The following is a 22,622-nucleotide window of genomic DNA, read 5'->3' on the forward strand; positions in this document are numbered from 1 at the left end:
GGACAACTGGAAGAATATAATGGATGTCACTGAATTGTACATGTAGAAATTTTTTGAAACAGTGTATCTTTGGCTATGTATATTTTCACAAAAAAAAAAAAAACAAAAAAAGGTCCTCCAAGGTCAAGAAGGGAGAGTGTTGACATGTCATGGGGTTGTTAACCAGTGTCATAAAACAATATGTGTACTGACTGTTTAATAAGAAACTATTTGTTCTGTAAACCTTCACCTAAAGTACAATAAAAAAAAGAAAAATGAAACAGAATCCACACACAAAAACAAAACTCAAAATGGATTAAGGACCTAAGCGTGAAAACTAAAACCATAAAATTCTTAGAAGAAAATGAAGGGGCAATGTTGTTGGGCCTAGCTTTTAACAATGGATTTACCTAATGTAATAACAAAAGCACTAACAGCAAAGACAATATAAATGAGATCTCATAAAATTAAAAACTTTTGTTCATCAAAAGACTTTACAAAAAAGTGAAAGGACAAATTACCAACTGGGAGAATATCTCCAGAAACCATGTATCAGATGAGAATCAATAACCAAAATATATATAAAACTTCAGCAACTTAACAACAAAAAGACAACCCAATAATAAACTGGGCAAAGGACGTGAATAGACATTTCACCAAAGAAGACATTCAAATGGCCACCAAACACATGAAAAGATGCTCAATGTAATTACCCATCAGAGATGCAAATCAAAACCACAATGAGATGCCATTTCACTCCCACTAAGATAGCTGAGGTTAAAAAAAAAAAAAAGAAAATAACAAATGTTAGCAAGGATGTGGGGATACTGGAACCGTTATCCACTGCTGTTGAGAATGCATAGTACAACGGTTGTGGAAAACAGTGTGGTGTTTCCTAAAAAAACTAAACATAGAACTACCATATGACCCAGCAACTTCACTTCTGGGTATATACCCAAAAGACTTGAAAGCAGAGACTCAGAGCCTTGTACACCAATGTTCATTGTAGCACTACTCATAACAGCCAAAAGGTGAAAACTAAATGCCCATCAACAGATAAATGGATAAACAAAATGTGGTACACACATACAATGAAACACTACCCAGCTAGTAAGAGAAATGAAGTCTTGAAACATGCTACAATATGGACAGAGTTTGAAGACATTAAGCTGAGTGAAATAAGTTAATCACAAAAGGACAAATACTGTATGACTTCACTTACATAAAAAGACAAGAAAAGGCAAACATACAGAAACCAAAGTTTCTTAATGGTTACCAGGGGCAAGAGGAAGGAGGAAAGGGTTCACTGAGTTTTGGTTTATAGTGATGCAAAAATTGCACAGATTAAGGATAGAGTTGTACAACCAATTAAGGTAATTGCTATCAATAAGTTGTACACCCGTAAAAAGTTGAACTGGCAAAAGTGTGTTAGATACATTTACAACAATGGCAAAAAAAAAAAAGAACAGCTGCTGAGGCTGCTTATGTACAACCAAGCACCTGATGGGATTTGGTTCCTCAGTTTGGAGGTTTAGGGTCATGGTTTCATTGGACATCCCAGTTAATTGGCCTGATAATGTGTTGGTTTATTTGTTTGAAACAGACAACCTTGCTCAACCATGACTGGTTTTTCCAATACAGACATACTTATTCCTCAGTGAAAAGCCCCCATCATGAATATTCATCCTTTTGATCCTATCAAGCATACTTTAACCCTAAAGAAAAGTAATACTCAGAAAAATAATGCTCATCTTTTCATCAAATAAGGATTCAACTGAAATAAAGCTACCAAGCAATTAATAAAACCCTAAGAAAAATAAAGGGTTACCATCACATCTATCTAGGCTGGTATAGTAAGGTTTTTAAGAATAGGCTGATTTATGAAAGAAAACAGAAGGAAAACTTCTTTAGATTTTTAGTTAAACAAAGCTTCTCTTTTTTGTAACTTTCTCCAGACTAGATATTATAGGTTATAACGAATAAAATGGCTATTTTAACTTACCATTCCACTGGAATTATTTATTCCATTCATATTAATTTTTGTTACAAATCTAACTGATGGAGGAGCTTCTGGGTATTTAGGTCCACATTCTACTTTCAGGCTATATATTCTGTTTTCATAATTTGTCTGGAAGGCAAAAAAAAAAAAAAAAAAAGACAATCCAAATTACAATACCTAAACAGTAACGTCAAGTGATAATAAAGAGGAAATATACAATATGAATGCAATTGATATGAATGTGTTAACGATGAAGAATTCACTGTTATACATTCAAGTGTACTTGACGTATATGGTTAGAAAACAATGCAGCAATCATACTTAAAAGTAGGGATTTTATAAAATTAAAATAATTCTACAAAGTTCTATCAATATGATCAGAACTTTTTTGGGGGGTACAATGCATATAATAAATGAGAAAGCAAAACAAAACACTTAAATTCATATTTTGCTAAAAAATTTACATTGTGAGAGTAGGGACTTCTTGATTTGTGTCATTCCTGTAAAGGTTCTAGTTTGCCTAGGACAGTCCTATTTGTTCCTATTATGCCAGTGTTGATTACTAACAGTGCCCCCTACATTCTCAAATGGTTGGATAATACATTATTTGTCTGCCCTACTTACATGTCAATCAGTAACCTCTAGAAAAAGGAAGAACATCATATTATACCATCTTCCAGCAAAACAACAATTATTTCATGTCTCCTACTTATATTTATCTTGTGTTGCTATTTTTTTTATTTTAAATAGGATGTCTTAATTATAAAATTTAATTACCATCATCACATTTAAAAATAGCTATTTTAAGGCTACCAGACTTAAACCTACTAGATTACCCATGTTGTTGTATGCCATAAAGTTGATTCTGACTCAGAGCAACCCTATATGACAGAGTAGAACTGCCCCATAGGGTTTCCTAGGCTGTAATCTTTACAGGAGCAGATTGCCAGATCTTTTCTCCCACAGAGTTGCTGGACAGGTTCAAACAGACAATCTTTCGGTTAGCAGCCAAGCACTTAACCACTGCACCACCAGGTTAAGCCCAAGCCAGGCAGGAGTCGAATCTGTAGTCTTCTGGTCCACAGACAAACGTGTTATCCACTGTGCCACTGGCCCCTGGTGTTCATTTGGCTTTTGTTCATTTGGTTGCTTATTAGTGTACCATTAAAATAGGAAAGTGAAAAATAAATCAAAATGACAAATTTAATACTTGCAGTTTCCTGTATAAAACCAAGGGGGAATACATGCTACAATATGGATGGAGCCTGAAGACATGCTGAGTGAAATAAGTCAATCACAAAAGGACAAACATTGTATGACCTCACTTATACAAAAAGACAAGAAAAGGCAAATGCATAGAAACCAAAGTTTATTAGTGGTTACCAGGGGTGGTAGGAAGAGAGAAAAGGGGAGATTATTATTTACGGAGTACTAAGTTTTGGATTACAATTTGATTAAGGGTAGGGTTGCACAGCCAAATACTGTAATTGCTATCAGTAAGTTGTACACCTGTAAAAAGTTGAATCAGCCAAAGTGTGTGATAGATACATTTACAACAATGACAAAAAAAAAAAAAAAAGGAGTAGCTGCTGAGGCTGCTTGTGTACAGCCAAACACCTCATGGGATTTGGTTCCTTGGTTTGGAGGTTTTGGGTCATGGTTTCATGGACATCCCAGTTAACTGGCCTAATAACTTGTTTAGTGCTTCTGTTCTACCTCCTTGTTTGCTGCATAATGCCTGGGTCTTAAAAGCTTGCAAGTGGCCATCCTAGGCATAACAATCGTTGTCTATTCACCTGGAGCAACAAAGGAAGAAGGAGAGTCAGGAATAGGAAAAGGAAATGGAATGCATGGCTAATTGCCTCCATGAACAACTGCCTCCTTTGCCATAAGACCAGAAGAAGTGGATGGTGCCCGGCTACCATTACTGAACATCTTGATCAAAGATTCTATAGAAGAATCCTGATCAAAAGGGAGAAAATGCAGAACAGAATTACAAATTCTCATGGAATCCTGATTTTCTGGAGCCATGGAGGCTAGATGAACCCCTGAAATTATTACCCTAAGATTATCTCTAAACCTTAAACCAAAAACATCCCCTGAAGTATTCTTAAAACCAAACAATAGTTTAGCTTAACCAGTAAAGAATATCTGCCTTTAGCATTATGCTCTTTTAAGAACTATCTATATGGGATCAAACTGATAACATTAGATAGGAACCTTAAGGGGCAGTGAGTTTAGGTTAATGGGGGAAGAACAACTCATAAAAGGAGAGTAAGAATGGTTGTACAATTTGAAGATTGTAACCAATGTCACTGAATTGTACGTGTAGAAACTGTTGAATTGGTGTATGTTTTGCTGTGTATATTCTCAACAACAAAAATAATAAAATAAATTATTTTTAAAAAACAGACGAGGAAAAGAAGCTATATCAACTATCTATAGGTTTTATTTACCCAAAGTGATGCACAGCTCTCTTTCCCATAAATAAGAGCTAACCCGAGAGAGAGGTCAGATTTGGGATATTAATGTAAGCAACAGTCTTGTACACACGTTACTAAATATGTCAATATTTTAAAAAAGAGCTGTATAAAATCCATCCAACTTTAACAACAAATATTAATAAAATGCCCAGTACTTTGGATATGTATAAAAGGGCTAAATCAGACAGATGTAAAGAAATCATCTATTGTACATGTAGAAATTGCTGAACTGGTGTGTTTCACTGTGTGTATTTTCACCGAAAAAAAAATCATCTACCGTACTTGTATGCACATAATTTGGACCTTCTATGTTTGATTGCCAACCACGCTCCCCTACAAGATATTTTTGTAAGTGCATTATGCTCGATTTTTATATACCAACATGTAAAAAAAAAACTGGCGTAACAGCACTTATGAAAATACCTCACAGGTGGAGGGCACAGTCAGCAAACAAACACAGGAGGTGTGCATTATCTGCGTAAAAATACAGTAGTCCTATGGTTCTCCAATCTGGATGCACGTCAGAATCACTAGAGAACTTGCATTAAATTAAATAAATATTTAAAAAAAGGTCTGTTAGCTCCACAGAAATTCTGTAATGTTAAAAATATTCAAAGTACGTGAAACAACCAAACCTCTCCTCAGACTTTGTTGGTGGGAGTGGAAATTGGTATAGCCACTTTGGAAATGATCTGGCATCTTCTTATAAACAAGCATACACCTACCTATGACGCAGCATTTCCACACATCTACCTAATAGAAATGAGAACAAATAAGACTTGTACAACAATGCTCAGAGTGGCTTTATTTTTAAAAGTCAAAAACTAGAAAAAAAGAATCCAAATGTCCATGAACAGAACTGATAAACACATTATGTATATTCATACAGTAGACTACTGCTCAGCCAAAAAAAAAGAAACAAGCTACTAATACATATAACAACCCAGCTGAACTCCAACACTGTGCTACGTAAAAGCAGCAGGACCAGAAGCGAACAAGATTCTACTGATAGGAATTTCTGCAACAGAGACAGCAAATCTATGGTGCAAAACAAAGTGACTGGGGTGGGGTTGGGAACAAGAAAGGACACAGGGAACTTTCTGTGGTGATGGCAATGCCCTGTACTTTGATGGGGACATGGGTAGCAATTCAGGGTAAGATATGTGTGTTTCACCATATGTAAATTATATCACAATTTTTTTTTAAGTTAAAAAAAAAAATCTGCAAGCTAGCATACTGATCTAATTCAATGCTTGAGTAAACAGCATATAACTTTTGACATTTTTGATTCATTTTAGGACTCTAAATTTTAAATTAACAGCCAAGTCCTTCTGCTTTCTACAAAAAATAAGGGCAAAATAAAATAGAAAGAAAAGCAGTAAAAAGGAACTAGTACATACTAATACGTGCTATATGTAACCAGGCATTCTCCTATTGTCTAATCGTTACATCATTTATTTCTCACAGCTTCTAAAGATGGGCATAGTACTTCCACGTACACATGAGGAAACTTGGAAAAGTTACTAAATCTCCAATGCTCAGAAAATGTAACATATAAACATGTGTAAATACAAAATTGTTAATCATATAAATCCAAATAAACACTGGAATAAGATTTAAAAAAAACCAGGGAACTTAATTAATTATGTATGAAAATAAATAAATAAAACCATATAACAGTATGTATGTTAAGGTAGGAGTTTTCCTATTGTCCTGGCTGGATATAGAGACCTAAAGCTGGGAACAAAATCACACTAAAATATGCCACCTTGTAAAGACAGAGAGCTACTGCAGTCTGATGCTAACCCCTGCAGTATTATCAACAGGCACCTGAACAAGTGCTGCTACCACCCAGGCCTCGGTGAAGGAGAACTGGAGAGCACTGGAGAGAGGGTTGCACAGGAGAAAGTTATCAAATGGTGAGTAGAACCTGGCCTAGGGAAGAATGCTGGGCCTCTTCCCAGCACCCCAAGGAAGTGAGAGAGGCACTCCTAGACCCTGGCCCGTGAAGACCAGAAGGCCCACTGGAAGATAAGGTTGGCATGGCAGGAGGCAGAAGCCTTGTTCATCTGTCCCATGCCTCCCTAAGCAGGAGAAAAGAAGGGGAGAAATTAATTTGAAGGAGAAAGGAGAGCAGTGGAACAGTGCCTGGGTAGAGGAGCACCCTGTAGTCCAGTGATACCAGGAAAGGCAGCTGGCCTGGGTAGTCCTCCTGGTGACCCCAATGGATGAGAGGTCAATCCAGGGCTGCTCTTCCACATCTGGGAACTATACTATGGGACAGCCCTTAGGCCCCTGAAGAGCTCACATACCACCCGCAAGGCATTCTTAAGGTATACTTCACTAGAGGCAATGACTGGAGAAAAACTAAGTAATTTATAATACCACCAACTTTGGACTGTTAAATCTTCAAATCATTCATTAAATCAGAATGTTCATAAATTATATGCATTTGTTACTAAACAAGCCATGGTAATAACGTTCACAGGCCGTGAAAATCAAGGCTTACATTACAAATACCGAATTATATAACACATCAAGAATTCTAACCATCAGTACTTTACTTCCTTCCTAAAATGTCTTATGGAAAAATAAGACTAGAGTAGGGAGGGGGGAGTATTACATATTTTAGCAGTATGCATGAATTTTGCAAAGCAATACCTGAAAATATCATGAAACACATGCTAATTCCTTCTCTCAGGTTAACATAGCTAATTATCTGACCCATTTTTTCTTTTGTAATAATCAAGAGGAAATTTGAATTCTACCCAACAACAAAATGGTTGAAATGTTCTCATGATAAGGCAGCAACCAGCATACAAAATCAAAGACTAAAAAAAAACTTTAAATGCATGTTATTTTCAGCAAGTCAACAACAGTACACAGTACAGGGAACCTTTAAGCAAGGAACACGATGGAGAAAAAACAATCCCACTCTAGAAAAAAACTAGAGTAAAAGGAAAACCTCATAAACTTGATAAAGGCCTTAAAAAAAAAAAAAAAGCGCAATGGGCTCACTGCCCAGAGCAATACTAGAAGCTATGTAAGAATCACAGACTTTTCCAACTATTTTATAGATGAAGACATTGAGGCCTAAGGCATTTACATGACATGTCAAGTGTCAGAGAGCAAACACAAACAAGTACGCGATACAAAAAAAAAATTAGAAATCCTTAGCTACATACAAGTGGACTAGTAACATGTTACATCAAAATAGGCTATTTGCTCTTCCCAAATATCCCCTTCATTTCCTCACCTTTCTCCTCTCTATCTGGAATGTTCTCCATTCCATCACTATCTTCTGAAATCCTACAAGTCCTTTGCGGTTTATACCAAAGCCAACTTCCTCCACTGTACAGCTTTCCTCAATTATTCCAACTAGAAGAAACATATTCTAAAGCCCCACAGTGAATTCTGCCATATTTAAAATTTGTCATTTGTAATATATGCAAAAGACTGATATCTACCATCCTATCAATCTTTTCTCCCAATCCTCCAGATAAAATCAAGCACTATACCCTGCACACAGGAAGCACCTATAAAAATATACAAAATAAATAAAATGGAAAGAATTATTTCAGTTAGACATTATCATAATTATCTACTTTAATAACAATATTATAAAATTAATTACTCTAAAATTACAATAAATATTAATAGAAAACAATAAATACAATTTATAGCACTGACCCTTGGTGGCCCAATAATCATGCCTGTCCACCTTGTAAGTGTCATATCTTCGTCATCTTCAAGGCCCCAGCTAACTGTACCATCGCCTACTCCTTTTTGTCCTTCTTCGAGTTCTTCCAACAAGCGAAAATTACGAGGAACTTTAACTCCTATACAAGAGAATGTCAATATAAATGTAAAAAGCTCAAAATTATAAGAGCTACACATATTCAAATTCCGCTTTTTCCAAACTGAATTTTCCAAATTATTCCCAAAAATTCCCTTTAAAAAACATTGCTCTAAAAAATGCCAAATTTAAAAACTACTCATAAAGCACTAGACCAAACATTAACAGCAGTATTGAAAATACATATAAATTCCTAATGAACAGATTTTATACTGACATAAAGCAATCATAAAGAAACCACTGGAAAGTGAATACTGTCTCTAACTGAGGTTTCTATTCCTGCATTAAATAAATAGACATAATCAGAAAGTTCATTAAGAGCTAATTTCATCAACTTATACTCATTATAATAATTTTTTTAAATAAAATTATGTTCCATCTTAGAAAACACAAAAAGGTACTGCTTTCTAGAATGCTGAAGAGTCCCACCCAGTCTCCCTCCCCACTTCTCCTTCCTTGGCACTCACGCTCATCCCTTAACAATGGGGTCCTACCTCTCCCAGGTCAGCACCATCACATAACCATCACTTGAGGAGTTATTTGACTTAAGAATAAATTTCCTTACATTCCTAACAGTTTCCTAGGACACTTCCTTTACCTCCTTGCCTAACCTAGCAAATTTTTCACAATCCATTAACCCTTCTCATACCTCCACTCCATTTCATGGATGTTTCTATCCTTTAAAAACAAAACCTGTTGCTGTCCACTCGATTCCGACTCATAGCGACTCTACAGGTCAGAATAGAACAGCCCCACAGGGTTTCCAAGGAGCACCTGGTGGATTTGAACTGCCAATCTTTTGGTTAGCAGCCAAACGCTTAACCATTGTGTCACCAGAGCTCCTTCTACCCTTTAGATCTCATCATTTCTTACTCTATTTCTAAAATCTTAACACAAAAATCTTTCTCTCTACCTAGAATCTCCTATCCTTTCACAGTTCCACTCCTTCATTCTCACTGAACCTAGTCTTTGCCATCATTCTGACCCCTTGACTTCAACCACAATTCTTCCAATTAATTATAATCTTTCCTAGGATTACCGACCTGGACTCTCTACAAAAGGATGGACTCTATGGTCTTCCATGTTCTCAACAACATCTAACATTGAACATCCTCCATCCCCACCACAATACTCCTATAAAAAAATATGTAAATTCCCTCAGAATCTCTCTCCCCACCCCCCTCACTCACACACAGACACACACACACACAAGAAGCTAAAAGAAAAAGTGATTATCTCCTTAATAGTTATCATTTTGTGTAATTTCTCTATCCTGCTGAATTCAATACATCACATTCATTTACTTATTCACAGTAATCCTTCTATACAATGACAAGCCAGTAAGTTCTATAATGAAGAAAAAAATAAAAATTACCTACTTTGTAAAAAATGCTTTGTAAAAAAAAACCTTGAAAATCTTGGGCCACAGAAATGTAGGACTATTATAAATCACAGTAACAAAATAGCCATTACTACAGCTACTATAATTATTAACAACCATTTGTTCAACATATACTCTATGCCATTTTAAATAAATTATCCCATTTAATTCTAAAAACAGCCATTTTACACAAGGTCATACAGCTGTTAAGTGGTAGATCTAGTATTAAAATTTAGGTTTCAGACCAAAGTCACTCTTAACCACTAAGCTACACAGCACTACAAGGCATGTAGGTGGCACATCCCAGGTTTGACGACCCAGAGCTAGGAACTAGACTGCCTGAGTTTATCTCCCAGTTCTGCTGCCCACCTGATGTGTGACCCTAGGCACAGTTTTCTCATCTGTAAAACTGGGACATCAATACTTCCTACTTCACAGAATCATTATGAAAATTAAACAAGGCAATCCATCTTGTTGTTGTTGTTAGGTGCTGTCGAGTCATTTCCAATTCATAGTGACCCTATATACAACAGAACAAAACACTGTCCAGTCCTGCGCCATGTTTGAGCCCATTGTTACAGCCCCTATGTCAATCCATCTAGTTAAGGGTATTCCTCTTTTTCGCTGACCTTCCACTTTACCTAGCATAGGGACCAGTCCCTCCTGATAACATGTCCGAAGTACATAAGACAAAGTCTCGCCACCCTCCCTTCTAAGGAGCATTCTTAAACACAGTAAATGCTAAGGAGCATCCTTAAACACAGTAAACCCACCTTAAACACAGTAAATGTTGACTATTATCATTTTAGCTTTTGTATGAAGTAGAATTACCTAAGCCTTTTATTTCCTTCCATCTAAGTTGTGTGAAGAGTCCCTGAGTGGCGCAGACAGTTAAGTGCTCAACTACTACCCAAAAGGTTGGCGGTTTGAACCCACCCAAAGGTGCTTCAGAAGACAGGCCTGGTAATCTGCTTCCAAAAGGTCACAGCCACTGAAAATCCTATGGAGCAGTTCTACTCTACACACATCGGGTCACATGAGTTGGAATGGACTAAATGGCAACTAATAACAACAACAATCATTCCTGTATACATCAACAAGTTGTGTGAGAATAATAACTGTAAATTCCTGTACGGTCATCACTGGACATTTTATCCTGAGCTATAAGTTTCTATTCACATAACACTAGAACTTTTTTTCCTTTAAATGTACAGTTATGATCTTCACAATATATTACTTATTGAGTTGCTTTTTAAAGCAATCTTTAACAAGCATGATTACCCTTGCCATTACGAAGTTATTCCCCCAAGAATGATTTAAATTTGAGTTAAATTTCTTTGCCTCCTTCTTACAACCAATTCAGTCAGATGGCCTTTATGAACATCCAAACTACACAGTAAATAATGTGAAATTAATGTTTCTTTTTCACTAAAACTAAACCTACTGCTGTCGAGTCGATTTCAACACAGAGCAGTCCTAAAGGACAGAGCAGAACTGGCCCATAGAGTTTCCAAGGCTGTAGTCCTTACGGAAGCAGACTGCCACATCTTTCTTACACAGAGCAGCTGGTGGGTTTGAACTGTTGACCTTTTGGTTAGCAACCGAGTGCTTAACCACTGCACCACCAGGGCTCCTTTTTAGCTAAGTGCCCTAAAAGTACCAAACCTGGTAACCGCTAATCTTTTCAACAACTCTCTATCTAGCATTTTGGGAAAACAGTTCTAAGATTAACAGATTAATTCTTGGTAATGCTAACATTTAAACGGTTATAGCAGCTAACACTATTTTGTTTTTAAAGTTTGATGCTCAAAAACAAAATAAACAGTGAGCTCTATAGTGAGCTATATAAATTCAGGGCTAGAGTGCTCTAGTCTCTAGTCTTACTTCATCCGACCACCAGTGCCTGCAAAGAGGAAAAAGCCACAAGATGGTGCTGTTGCTCCATGAAAGCTACAGTGTATGCAGTCCATACATAAAATGCCTGCTGCACTTCCTTTTCTGTAGTTCTGCTTGTCTTTTTCCAGTATTCCTGTGCATATGCACGTGTTGTTTAACGGTTTTAAATACTTTAATCCCCTTAGTCTAGAATCTTGTCAAAAAAAGAAAAAAAAATAGCCCACACATCCACCCCTTTCTAGCTGAAACTTGTAAAATGCTGTCAATTTTTTTAGGTCCGTGGGGACCTCAGAGATCCAGTCCAAAATCCAACACTTTAGAGGAAAGAAAATTAATACCAGGTAATGTTAAGTGATCATCCGCAGGTCTCAAAACTACTAGTTAGTTATCAAACCAAGTCAAGAACTCAGGTCTTCAGGGTCCCTACTAATCCAATCTCCTACTTAAACTGGTAAGACCCAGAACTCCACAGGACTGCCTTGTTTTCTGAGTCTCTCAAGTTTTCTGTCTTGGACAGGGTGCAGTCGTCACTCTACCCCTTTTCTATCACTCTCTATTTAGTGAAAAATATTTGAGTTTTCCTTCTCTGACAGGTTTCCGCCTTACATGTATACGGACCCCAAAACCGGGGTGCTTGACATGACTAAGATGGCTGTCCCAGATCTAAATTAAACTCATTTTGAATCATTTTGCAGGTAGGCCTGAAATCTTCACTCCTGCTGCCCTGAAGACACAATTCAGCTTCTTGTAAAAGCTTAACTGCTTGTAGCACAGAAAGAAGCAACGGTCAAGACTTTAGCTTGTATGAGGATTGTTTGTTAATAAGATGTTTGTCAAGAATGTTTATGCAGCTTGATCCAAAAAGAATGCCTTGGTCAACATGTTCCAGGAGGTTAGAATTGATAATGTTTAGAAAGCTTGTAGCTTAATAACCCCTCTTGTAACTTTTGCCCTGTACCCTCTTCCCGCCTGCAAGCATGCAAACCCTTTGTTTACTCCACCCAGTAAAAATCTCACGGCCCCCCTGCAATGTGGAACAGTATGATACCTTGGCCTGGGTGCTATGGTGTGTCCCAGTTTCACAAACCCTTTCTTCTCCCAGTAAAACTCACTGGTTTCACTCCTAACACAGTCTAACACAGATGCTTTACTAAAACACACAGGTTCTGGCTTTTGCAAGTTTTACTGTACTACATCAAAATGAACCTCCATGGTGAGAGAGCAGACAAAAAAATAATAATATTCATAAGCAAAAACCTTGAATGTAAACAACCTAGAAAACATGCTTCCAGATTTTCATCTTAAAGATGTCAGATTACTAGTCACTTGTCTTTTAATTTGCAGTGATACCAAAAACAAAGGCATAAAGACTACCAAATAAGTATTAGGAGAGTGAGTCTCACCATGCTGTGCTTATTAAGGATTTTTCCATATCAACTCACAAATTTTTACATTTATCAAGTAAGAGGAAAAAAGCATAAAAAGGACCTTGAATAGTGATATATCTATCAATCTAGTCACGGACATATGAGCAATGATAGCAAAGCAAATTTAATGCCAGTTTGCAGCTAGTCATTCAAATTAAGAACTGAAGTAACACTTTAAAAAATAATAAAAAGGTCTAAAAGGCAACCTTTAACTTTGTACAGCAAGCTGTGGGCTCCTGTTTCAGCTCTGTAACCTGGGCCTGTTTCTTATCTCTAACTGAAAATCGACTGGCATCTGCTCTGCAGAACTGATATGAGGGAGATCTATGAGAAATAAGGAATAAAGTGCTTAATATAGGGTCTGATAATTTCACGCAAACTCAAAAAACATGAAATAAATAAAATTCTCACTACTACTTAAAGTCATCTCCACTTCCCAAATAACCTACAGAACACCAGAGGATTACCTAGTTTAAAAGGGCCTTATATAAATGTGGTACTTACATGCAATGGAATACTATGCAGCTATAAAGAATAACGATGAGTTCTCAAAATATAATGAGGATGAAATAGAGGGCATTATGGTGAGTGAAATAAGTCAATCACAAAAGCACAAATATGTCTGACTGCACTTTTAGAATATGTATGATCCCACTTTTACAAGCAGACAATAGGCATACATACAGAAAACAATATTCACTGGTGGTTACCAGGGATGAAGGGAGAGGGAGTGAGAATCACTCACTAGATACAGACACTTGTTATTTTTGGTGATAGGAAAGGCAATACACAATATGGGGGAACTCAGCACAACTTGACCAAGGTAAGGCACGCCATAATAAAGGACCATTATGGTAAATGTTATACACAATTTTGCAAAAACAGCTTTAACAACCAAAAAATATGAGTGGTTACTTTGGTATATATGTATGCATATATGTGTATAGGAAGTTATATGTGTGTACATATGGGTACAAGTATAGGTGTATCTGTAGGCATATGTATACGCATGTGTGTGCTGCATATATAGTCACATATATAACAAAGCACATAGGGGGCAGTTACAGATACTTCCTAAACATAATCAAACATCTCATGGGATTGGTTTACTGGATTTGAAGGCTCAGAACCACTATCTACTGGGACAACTTGGTTAACTGGCATAACATACTTCATTAACTTTGTTCTACATCCTAGTTTGGTGAGCAGCACCTGATGTCTTAAAAGCCTGTGAGTGGCTCTACTCATCTGGAGCAAAAGAGAAAGAAGGAAACCAAAGACTTAAAGAAGAAACTATTCTACCAGACTAACAGTCTACACGAACCACGGTCTCATCTATCCTGAGACCAGAAAAACTAGATGGTGCCCAGCTACCACTACCAACCATTCTGACCAGGGACACAAGAGATGGTCTAGGATAGAAAGGAAGAAAAATGTAGAACAAAACTCAAATCCTTAAAAAAAAAAAAAAAGGCCAGGATTACTGGACTGGTAAACACTACAGCAACTCCTGAGACTACTGCCCTGAGATACCCTTTAAACTCTGTACTGAAACTACGCCCGGAGGTCAACTTTCAGCTAAGGAACAGACTGGCTCATAAAATACACAATGTCACCCATGAGTACTGTGCTTCTTTGAAAAATCATCTATGTAAGACCAAGCAGTCAACATTTACCCTAAAGCAAAGATGAGAAGGTGAGGGGGGGCAGGGAAGCCAGACTAATAGAAACAGAACAACCAGAATGGAAATAACAAGAATGTTGACAAACTGTGAAAACCGTCATCAATGTCACTCAACAACATGTATAGAAATTGTTAAATGGGAACCTAATTTGCTGTGTAAACTTACACTGAAAACACAATAAAATATCAGAATAATTTTTTTTAAAAAGGCCTTATAAAATAATATCAGTCAATGGTAAGCAGTCTGGGACATACAAAACTCAAAAAATCCATAAATAATTACTGTTAATATTTTGGTGTATTTCTTTTCAGATGATCTTCTATATATAATAATACATGGTTTGCAAGTTTTTTCCAAAAGGAGATGTTACTCATAATTTTATAACTTTCTTTTTTCTCACTTATGAACATATTTTTGTCGAACACAAAACCAAAAATCCACCGGCATCGAGTCGATTCCGACTCATAGCAACCCCATGAGATTTCCAAGGCTGTAAATCTTATCGGAAGCAGAATGTCACATCTTTCTCCACAGAGCAGCTGGTGAGTTTGAGCTGCTAATTATTCAGTCATTTTTTTAACCAACAAAAACAGCAATTTTATAAGGTTCAAGTTAACAACAAAGAAAGTGAGTGGTGAGTAGTCAGGGCTTGAAGCATGGGTTTCAGAACCATGCTCGTAGCCATATTCTCTACTGCCTCTGCATAGAATCTGCTGGGTCCTTGACGGCACTCACTTTCCCATCAATTCCAGTTAAAGTGTCCTCAATTCATGTAAATTCAACAAGCATGAGGAACATACCTTAACCAACTGCAGGAGCAACTTCGAAAAAATAAATCCTGTTGTGAACTCTTAAAAGAACATTTCCATAAAGTGATGAGCCCCAAATTAGGAATCTTTATACAAATCCTGACTTTCACATACAGGGTTCTGCCTAAAGCAAAACATTCCTATCCAGGGAAATAACGCAACCACCATTTTGTACTTTCAAAATACTTGCCGATACAGTCATCTTATCTGAATACAGGAAAAACCTTATGAGGTATGACAAGCAGAGATACCCACATTTTCTTAAGACCAAAGACATGAAGTAACTCGTTCAAAACCACAGCAAGCTAGAAGCTGAGTCAAAATTCAAATTTCCCAACATGGGGTAAAACACTCTTTCTGTTAATGCACACTGCCTCTCAAAATGCAGAAAATAAAGGGTATAAAAAGTAGGGAAACTACAGGATGTATAATGACATCATTGTTGAAATTCACTATGTAAACAAAAGCTCTATAAAGAAAGTTTTAAAATTAATTTAAATATAAGAAATAAGGACTTAACTTCTGGTTTCACAATATTAAAATAACATAAAATCAATACAAACATTTTTAAAAGCTATCTGTAATGCTTTCTGGCTTTTCTAAATTTTAGAACTCAAATATTTGTTTAGTTCTATTTTAGTATTCCTTAATGGAACAAAAAAAAATTATGAAAACACCACCATGTAGAGGAAAACCCATGAGGCAGCAAGGTAGCAGGAGATCTATGTTTTATCATCCATTCACTTTTATATCCAGGGGCTCCTTCACTCAGTAAACAGCTGAGTAACTGCCACTTAACTACACTAGCCACTGGGTACCAGTAGGACTTAGGCCTTTGTTTGCCCTCAAGAAGTTTACAATCCGGGAGGAGAGGATGATTAAACAGACAGCACAATATAATATGAAAAATTCCATCCAGCACATAGAAAGGAGGAACAAGGAAGGTCTCCCAGAAGAAGAAACTCTCCAGTAGGTGCACCATAGAACAGAAATCTCTCAGGGGAAGAGTGAGTGAAAACATGTAAGACATCAATGAAGAAAATTACAAAACTTAAGTGAAGAATATTAAAAACTGAATAAAATATTCAATCTGCCTAGATGAGACGACTCATATTGCAAAGATATTATTTCTCTTCAAATTAACCTATAGGTTCTTGCAATTTCAATCGAAATTCCAATGACACTGTCCTTGGAACTTGACAAACGAGTCCTAGTACAAGCATACCTCGGAGATACTGCGGGTTCAGTTCTAGACCCCCGCAATAAAGCCAATATTGCAATGAAGTGAGTCACATGAATTTTTAGGTTTCCCAGTGCATATAAAAGTTATGTTTACACTATACTGTAGTGCATTAAGTGTGCAATAGCACTTTCAATGTACACACCTTAATTAAAAAATACTTTACTGATAAAAAATATTAACCACCATCTAAGCCTTCAGCAAGTCATAATCCTTTTTGCTAGTGGAGGGTCTTGCCTCGATGCTGATGGCTGATGACTACTCAAGGTTGTAGTTGCTGAAGGCTGGGGTGGCTGTGGCAATTTCTGAAAATAAGACAACAATGACATTTGCTGCGTCGATTGACTCTTTCACTAAAGATTTCTGTGCAGCATGCGATGCTGTTTCGTAGCATTTTACCCACAGTAGAACTTCTTTCAAAATTGGAGTCAATCCTCTCAAACCCTACCACTGCTTTATCAACTAAGTTTATGTAATATTCTAAATTCTCTGTTGTCATTTCAACAATGTTCACAGCATCTTCACCAGGAGTAGATTCCATCTAAGAAACCACTTTCTTTGCTCATCCACATCTTCAGGCTCCACTTCTAATTCTAGTTCTCTTGCTATTTCTACCACATCTGCAGTTACTTCCTCCACTGAAGTCTGGAACCTGTCAGTCATCCATGAGGGTTGGAATCACCTTCTTCCAAACTCCTGCTAATGTAGATATTCTGACCTCCTTCCATGAATCACGAATGTTCATAATAGCACCTAGAATGATGAATCCTTTCCAGGTTTTCAATTTACTTTGCCCAGATCCATCAGAGGAATCACTATCTACAGCAGCTGTAGCATTACAAAACGTATTTCTTAAATAATAAGACTTGAAAGTTGAAATTATTCCTTGATCTGTGGGCTGCAGAATGGATGTCATATCAGCCGGCATGAAAACAACATTAATCTCCCTGTACCTCTCCATCAGAGCTCTTGGGTGACCAGGTGCATTATCAGTGTGCAGTAATATTTTGAAAGTAATCTTTTCTTCTGCACAGTAGGTCTCAACAGTGGGCTTAGAATATTCAGTAAACCATGTTGTAAACAGATGTGATGTCATCAAGGCTTGTTGTTCCATTCATAGAACACCGGCAGAGTTGATTTAGCATAATTCTTAAGGGTCCTAGGATTTTTAGAATGGTAAACGAACAGTGGCTTCAACTTAAAGTGACCAGCTGCATTAGCCCCTAAAAAGAGAGTCAGCCTGTCCTTTAAAACTTTGAAGCCAGGCATTGACTTCTCTCTAGCTATGAGAGTCCTAGATGGCATCTTCTTCCAATCTAAGGCTGTTTCATTAATACCGAAAATCTGTTGTTTAGTGTAGGCAACTGTCTTAGTCATCTAGTGTTGCTATAATAGAAATACCACAAGTGGATGGTTTTAACGAAGAGAAGTTTATTTCCTCACAGTCAAAGTAGGCTAAAAGTCCAAATTCAGGGCATCAGCTCCAGGGGAAGGCTTTTTCTCTCTGTCAGCCTTCTCTTCGGTGTTCCCCCGGACTAGGAGCTTCTCTGCGCAGGGACCCCGGTCCGAAGGACACGCTCTGCCCCGGGCACTGTTTTCTTGATGGTATGAGGTCCCCCTGTCTCACTGCTCACTCCTCTCCTTTATATCTCAAGAGATTGCCTCAGGACACAATCCAGTCTTGTAGATCCAGTGCTGACTTACTAACACAACTGCTACCCATCTTCCCTCGTTAAGATCATAGAGGAAGGACTTACAACATACAGGAAAATCACACAGTACCAGGAATCATGGCCCAGCCAAACTGACATACACATTTTTGGGGGGACATAATTCAAACCATGACAGCATCTTCATCAATTACCTTAGCTAGATCTTCTGGATAACTTGCTGCAGCTTCTACATCAGCACTTACTGCTTCACCTTGCACTTTTATGTTATGAGATGGCTTTTTTCTTTAAACGTCATGAACCAACCTCTGCTAGCTTCAAACTTTTCTTCTGCAACTTCCTCACCTCTCTCAGCCTTCAAAGAATTGAAAAGAGTTAGGGCCTTGCTAGGGACTAGGCTTTCGCTTAACGGAATGTTGTGGGTGATTTGATCTGCTATCCTGACAACTAAAACCTTCTCCATACTAGCAATAAGGCTGTTTCACTTTCTTATCATTCATATGTTCACTGGAGTAACACTTTAAATTTCCCTCAACAACTTTTCCTTTGCATTCACCACTTGGCTAACTGTTTAGTGCAAGAGGCCTGTCTTTTGGCCTGTCTCGGCTTTTGACATGACTTCCTCCCTAAGCTTAATCATTTCCAGCTTTTGATTTAAAGTGAGAGATGCGCAACTCTTCCTTTCACTTGAACACTTAGCTTAGAGACCACTGCAGGGTTATGAACTGGCCTAATTTCAATAATGTCATGTTTTAGGGAATGAAGAGGTCCAAGGAGAGGGAAAGAGATGGGGGAATGGCCGGTGAGTGGAGCAGTCAGAAAACCCACAACTTTATCAATTAAGTTCTCCATCTTGTATGGGCGTGGTTCATGGCACCCCAAAACAATTACAATAGCAACATCAAAGGTCACTGATCACAGATCACCATACCAGATATAATAATGAAAAAGTTTCAAATATTGCAAGAATCATCAAAATGTGACACAGAGACATGAGAGCATACGCTTCCGGAAACATGGTGCCAACAGACTTGCTTGACACAGGGTTGCCACAAACTTTCAATTTCTAAAAAACAGAAGATCTGAGAGACGCAATAAAGCAAAACAGAATAAAACGAGGTGTGTCTGTATTCTTATGGAAAATCTAAGGGCCAAGAATCTGGAGAAAGTTTTCAAAGAAAACAAAGGCAGTACTTTTCCTTATGAGCCAAAGAAATTAAAATAAGAAGTCAGTGCAGAAACTGACAGGCTAACTAAAAAGAAAAGCCCAAAAACAGACACACACATATATGAAAACCTGAGAAATAATAGAGGCAAAATTAAGAATCAGTAGGAATACAGATTAAAGGAGACTAAAAGAAACATGACAACAAAATGCAACCTTGGATCATGTACCAGAAATAAATAAAAAACATACATACATATATTTGTTGTTGTTGAGTTGGTTCCAACTCATAGTGACCCTACAACAGAACAAAACACTGCCCCATCCTGCACCATTCTCACAATCGTCGTTATGTTTGAGCCCATTGTTGTAGCCACTGTGTCAATCCATCTCATTGAGGGTCTTCCTCTTTTTCACTGACCCTCTGCTCTACCAAACACAATGTACTTCTCCAGGAAATAGTCCCTCCTAATAACATGTCCAAAGTATGTAAACACATACGTATATATATATATTTTTTAAACTATACGTATACACAGAGCCTTGCTGGTGTAATGCTTAAGAGCTCAGCTGCTAACCAAAAGGTCGGCAGTTCGAATCCACCAACTGCTCCTTGAAAACCCTATGGGGCGGTCCTAATCTACCCTATAGGGTCGCTATGAGTTAGAATCGCCTCGATGGCAACGGTTTGTTTTGGTTTGTTTTATATATACACACAGACACACACACATATACATATACACATACATACATAAACATATTTATATACACATATACACACATATGTATGCTGGGTGGGGTTTTTTTTTGCTTTAAAGGGCAGTAGTGAGAAAAATTGAGGAATCTGGGTGACACAAGGGGGGATTTACTATCAGCTGCTAACCTAAAGGCTGACACTTCAAATCCACCCAGCAGCTCTGTGGAAGAAAGGCATGGCGAACTGCTTCTATAACGATTACAGCCAAGAAAACCCAATGGAGCAGTTCTACTCTGTAACACATGAGGTCGCCATAAGTCGGGGTCCGACTCAACAGCAGCTGGCAACAAATGGGAAAATCTGGCAGAATTTGAGTAATGCCTTTAGATAACAGTTCTATACCAATGTTAATTTCCTGATTTTGAGAAATGTATTGTTGTAATGTAAGAGAATGTCCTTGTTTTTAGTAAATACACACTGAAGTACAAAAAACTGTACGTGTGTGTAGTATATGTGTGTGGGTGTTTGTGGGTGTGTGTGTGTGTAGGTAGGTAGGCAGGTACAGAGGGAGAGAGACAGAAAGCAAGCACATTAAATATTAACATTTGAGGGATCTTGATAAAGGTATATGAAAATTCTTTGTACTATTTATATAACTTTTCTTTAAGCCTGAAATTATTTCAAAAGAAAAAAGATCACTAGGAAAAGGATGTCAATGGTATTGGGACAACATTTTATCCATGTACGAAAAAACAAACCCACTGCTGTCGATTCAATTCTGACTTATAACCCCATAGGGTTCCCAAGGCTGTAATCTTTACAAAAATGTTAAAAAGCAAAGATGACACTTTGAGGACTAAGGTGCGCCTGACCCAAGCCATGGAATTTTCAACTGCCTGATATGCATGTGAAAGCTGAACAATAAATAAGGAAAACCAAAAAAGAACTGCTGCCTTTGAATTATGGTGTTGGCAAATATTGACTACACCATGGACTGTGAGAAGAACGAACAAATTTGTCTTGAAAGAAGTACAGCCAGAACACCCCTGAGAAGCGAGGATGGCGAGACTCCATCTCACGTACTCAGGACATGTTATCAGGAGGGACCAGTCCCTGGAGAAGGACATCATGCTTGGTAAGGTAGAGGGTCAGCAAAAGAAAGGAAGACCCTCAACAAGATGGACTGACACAGTGGCTGCTACAATCGGCTCAAGCATAGCAACAATTATGAGCATGGCACAGTACCAGGCAGTGTTTCATTCTGTTGTAAGCAGGGTCACTGTGAGTTAGAACCGACTCAAGGGCACGTAACAACAACAATCTTTACAGAAGCAGACTGCCACATCTTTCTCCCATGCAGGGTTTGAACTGCCAACCTTTCAGTTAGCAGCTAAATGCTTAACCACTGTTGCACCAGGGCTCCTTATGGAAAAATAAAATAAAAATAGATCAATTCTAGTAATATTAAATGCCTAAATGTGAACACCAAAACATAGACTTTAAGAAAATATATTAAAATATAATAATATCCTTATGACCTTGGGATATAAGAAAGGATTTCTTAAAACTAAAATTCACAAACCAAAAGACTGATAAACTTAACTAAAATTTAAAAACTACAGTTCACCAAAATACAAATGAAAAAAACAAGCAACAGGCTGAAAGAAGATATTTGCAACATACAATGGACAAAGTGTTAGTATACAAAACATAGAAAAATATGACAATAATTAACATCAAGGAAAACAAAAGGTTGCTCTAATTAGTTGACCAAATATGTGAAGAGAATACATAATCATAATAATATATATTAAATGTTGCCCTAACCTAAATCAAAACATGCCTATATTTGGTAGATAAAGAGGAAGTGTTTGCCTCTGATGAATGAAAAATGGCAGAAGGGGCAAAGTATTGCTTTTTTAAACGTATATTGTAAAACTAATTGACTTTGTGGGTATAATGACTTTGACAAAAAGTAAAATTTAAAAAAAGATATAAGGAATGCTGAGTGAAATAAATCAATTGCAAAAGGACAAATATTGTATGAGACCTCTATTGTAAAAACTCATGAAAAAGTTTACACACAAAAAGTAACGATCTTTGTTGGTTATGAGGGATGGGAGGGGTGGGGGAGAATAGACAATAGATAAGTGGTAACTTTGGTGAAGAGTAAGACAGTACACAATACTGGGGAAGCCACCACAACTTGTACAGAGCAGTTAATCAGTAAATGACAACAACATCAAAACAATAAAAAAGGGAATAAACGGCATAGGTATAGAACCTTCTAATGGAGAGGAAGGCAAGGCGATACCAAGTAATGGTAGACTACTTC

General features: G+C 37.3%; 1 protein-coding gene across 6 annotated transcripts in view; it reads right to left on the minus strand.

Moving 5' to 3' along the window:
- Nucleotides 1–22,622, minus strand: part of UBE2V2 (ubiquitin conjugating enzyme E2 V2) — an 81,579-nt gene that overhangs the window by 41,485 nt on the left and 17,472 nt on the right. For 3 of the 6 annotated variants that reach the window (XM_004375602.2, XM_023730641.1, XM_023730642.1), the window contains 2 exons: nt 8,152–8,300; nt 1,982–2,107 (listed from right to left, as the gene is read on the minus strand). In XM_004375602.2, coding sequence (XP_004375659.1) covers nt 1,982–2,107; nt 8,152–8,300 — 275 coding nt within the window. Of the gene's footprint in view, nt 1–1,981; nt 2,108–8,151; nt 8,301–13,227; nt 13,899–18,619; nt 18,648–22,622 lie in introns of those variants that run through there. The other 3 variants (XM_023730644.1, XM_023730643.1, XM_023730645.1) reach the window with 3 other exon arrangements.

This window comes from Trichechus manatus, unplaced genomic scaffold, assembly GCF_000243295.1.
Source record: "Trichechus manatus latirostris isolate Lorelei unplaced genomic scaffold, TriManLat1.0 scaffold00038, whole genome shotgun sequence".
NCBI classification, from domain to species: Eukaryota; Metazoa; Chordata; class Mammalia; order Sirenia; family Trichechidae; genus Trichechus; species Trichechus manatus.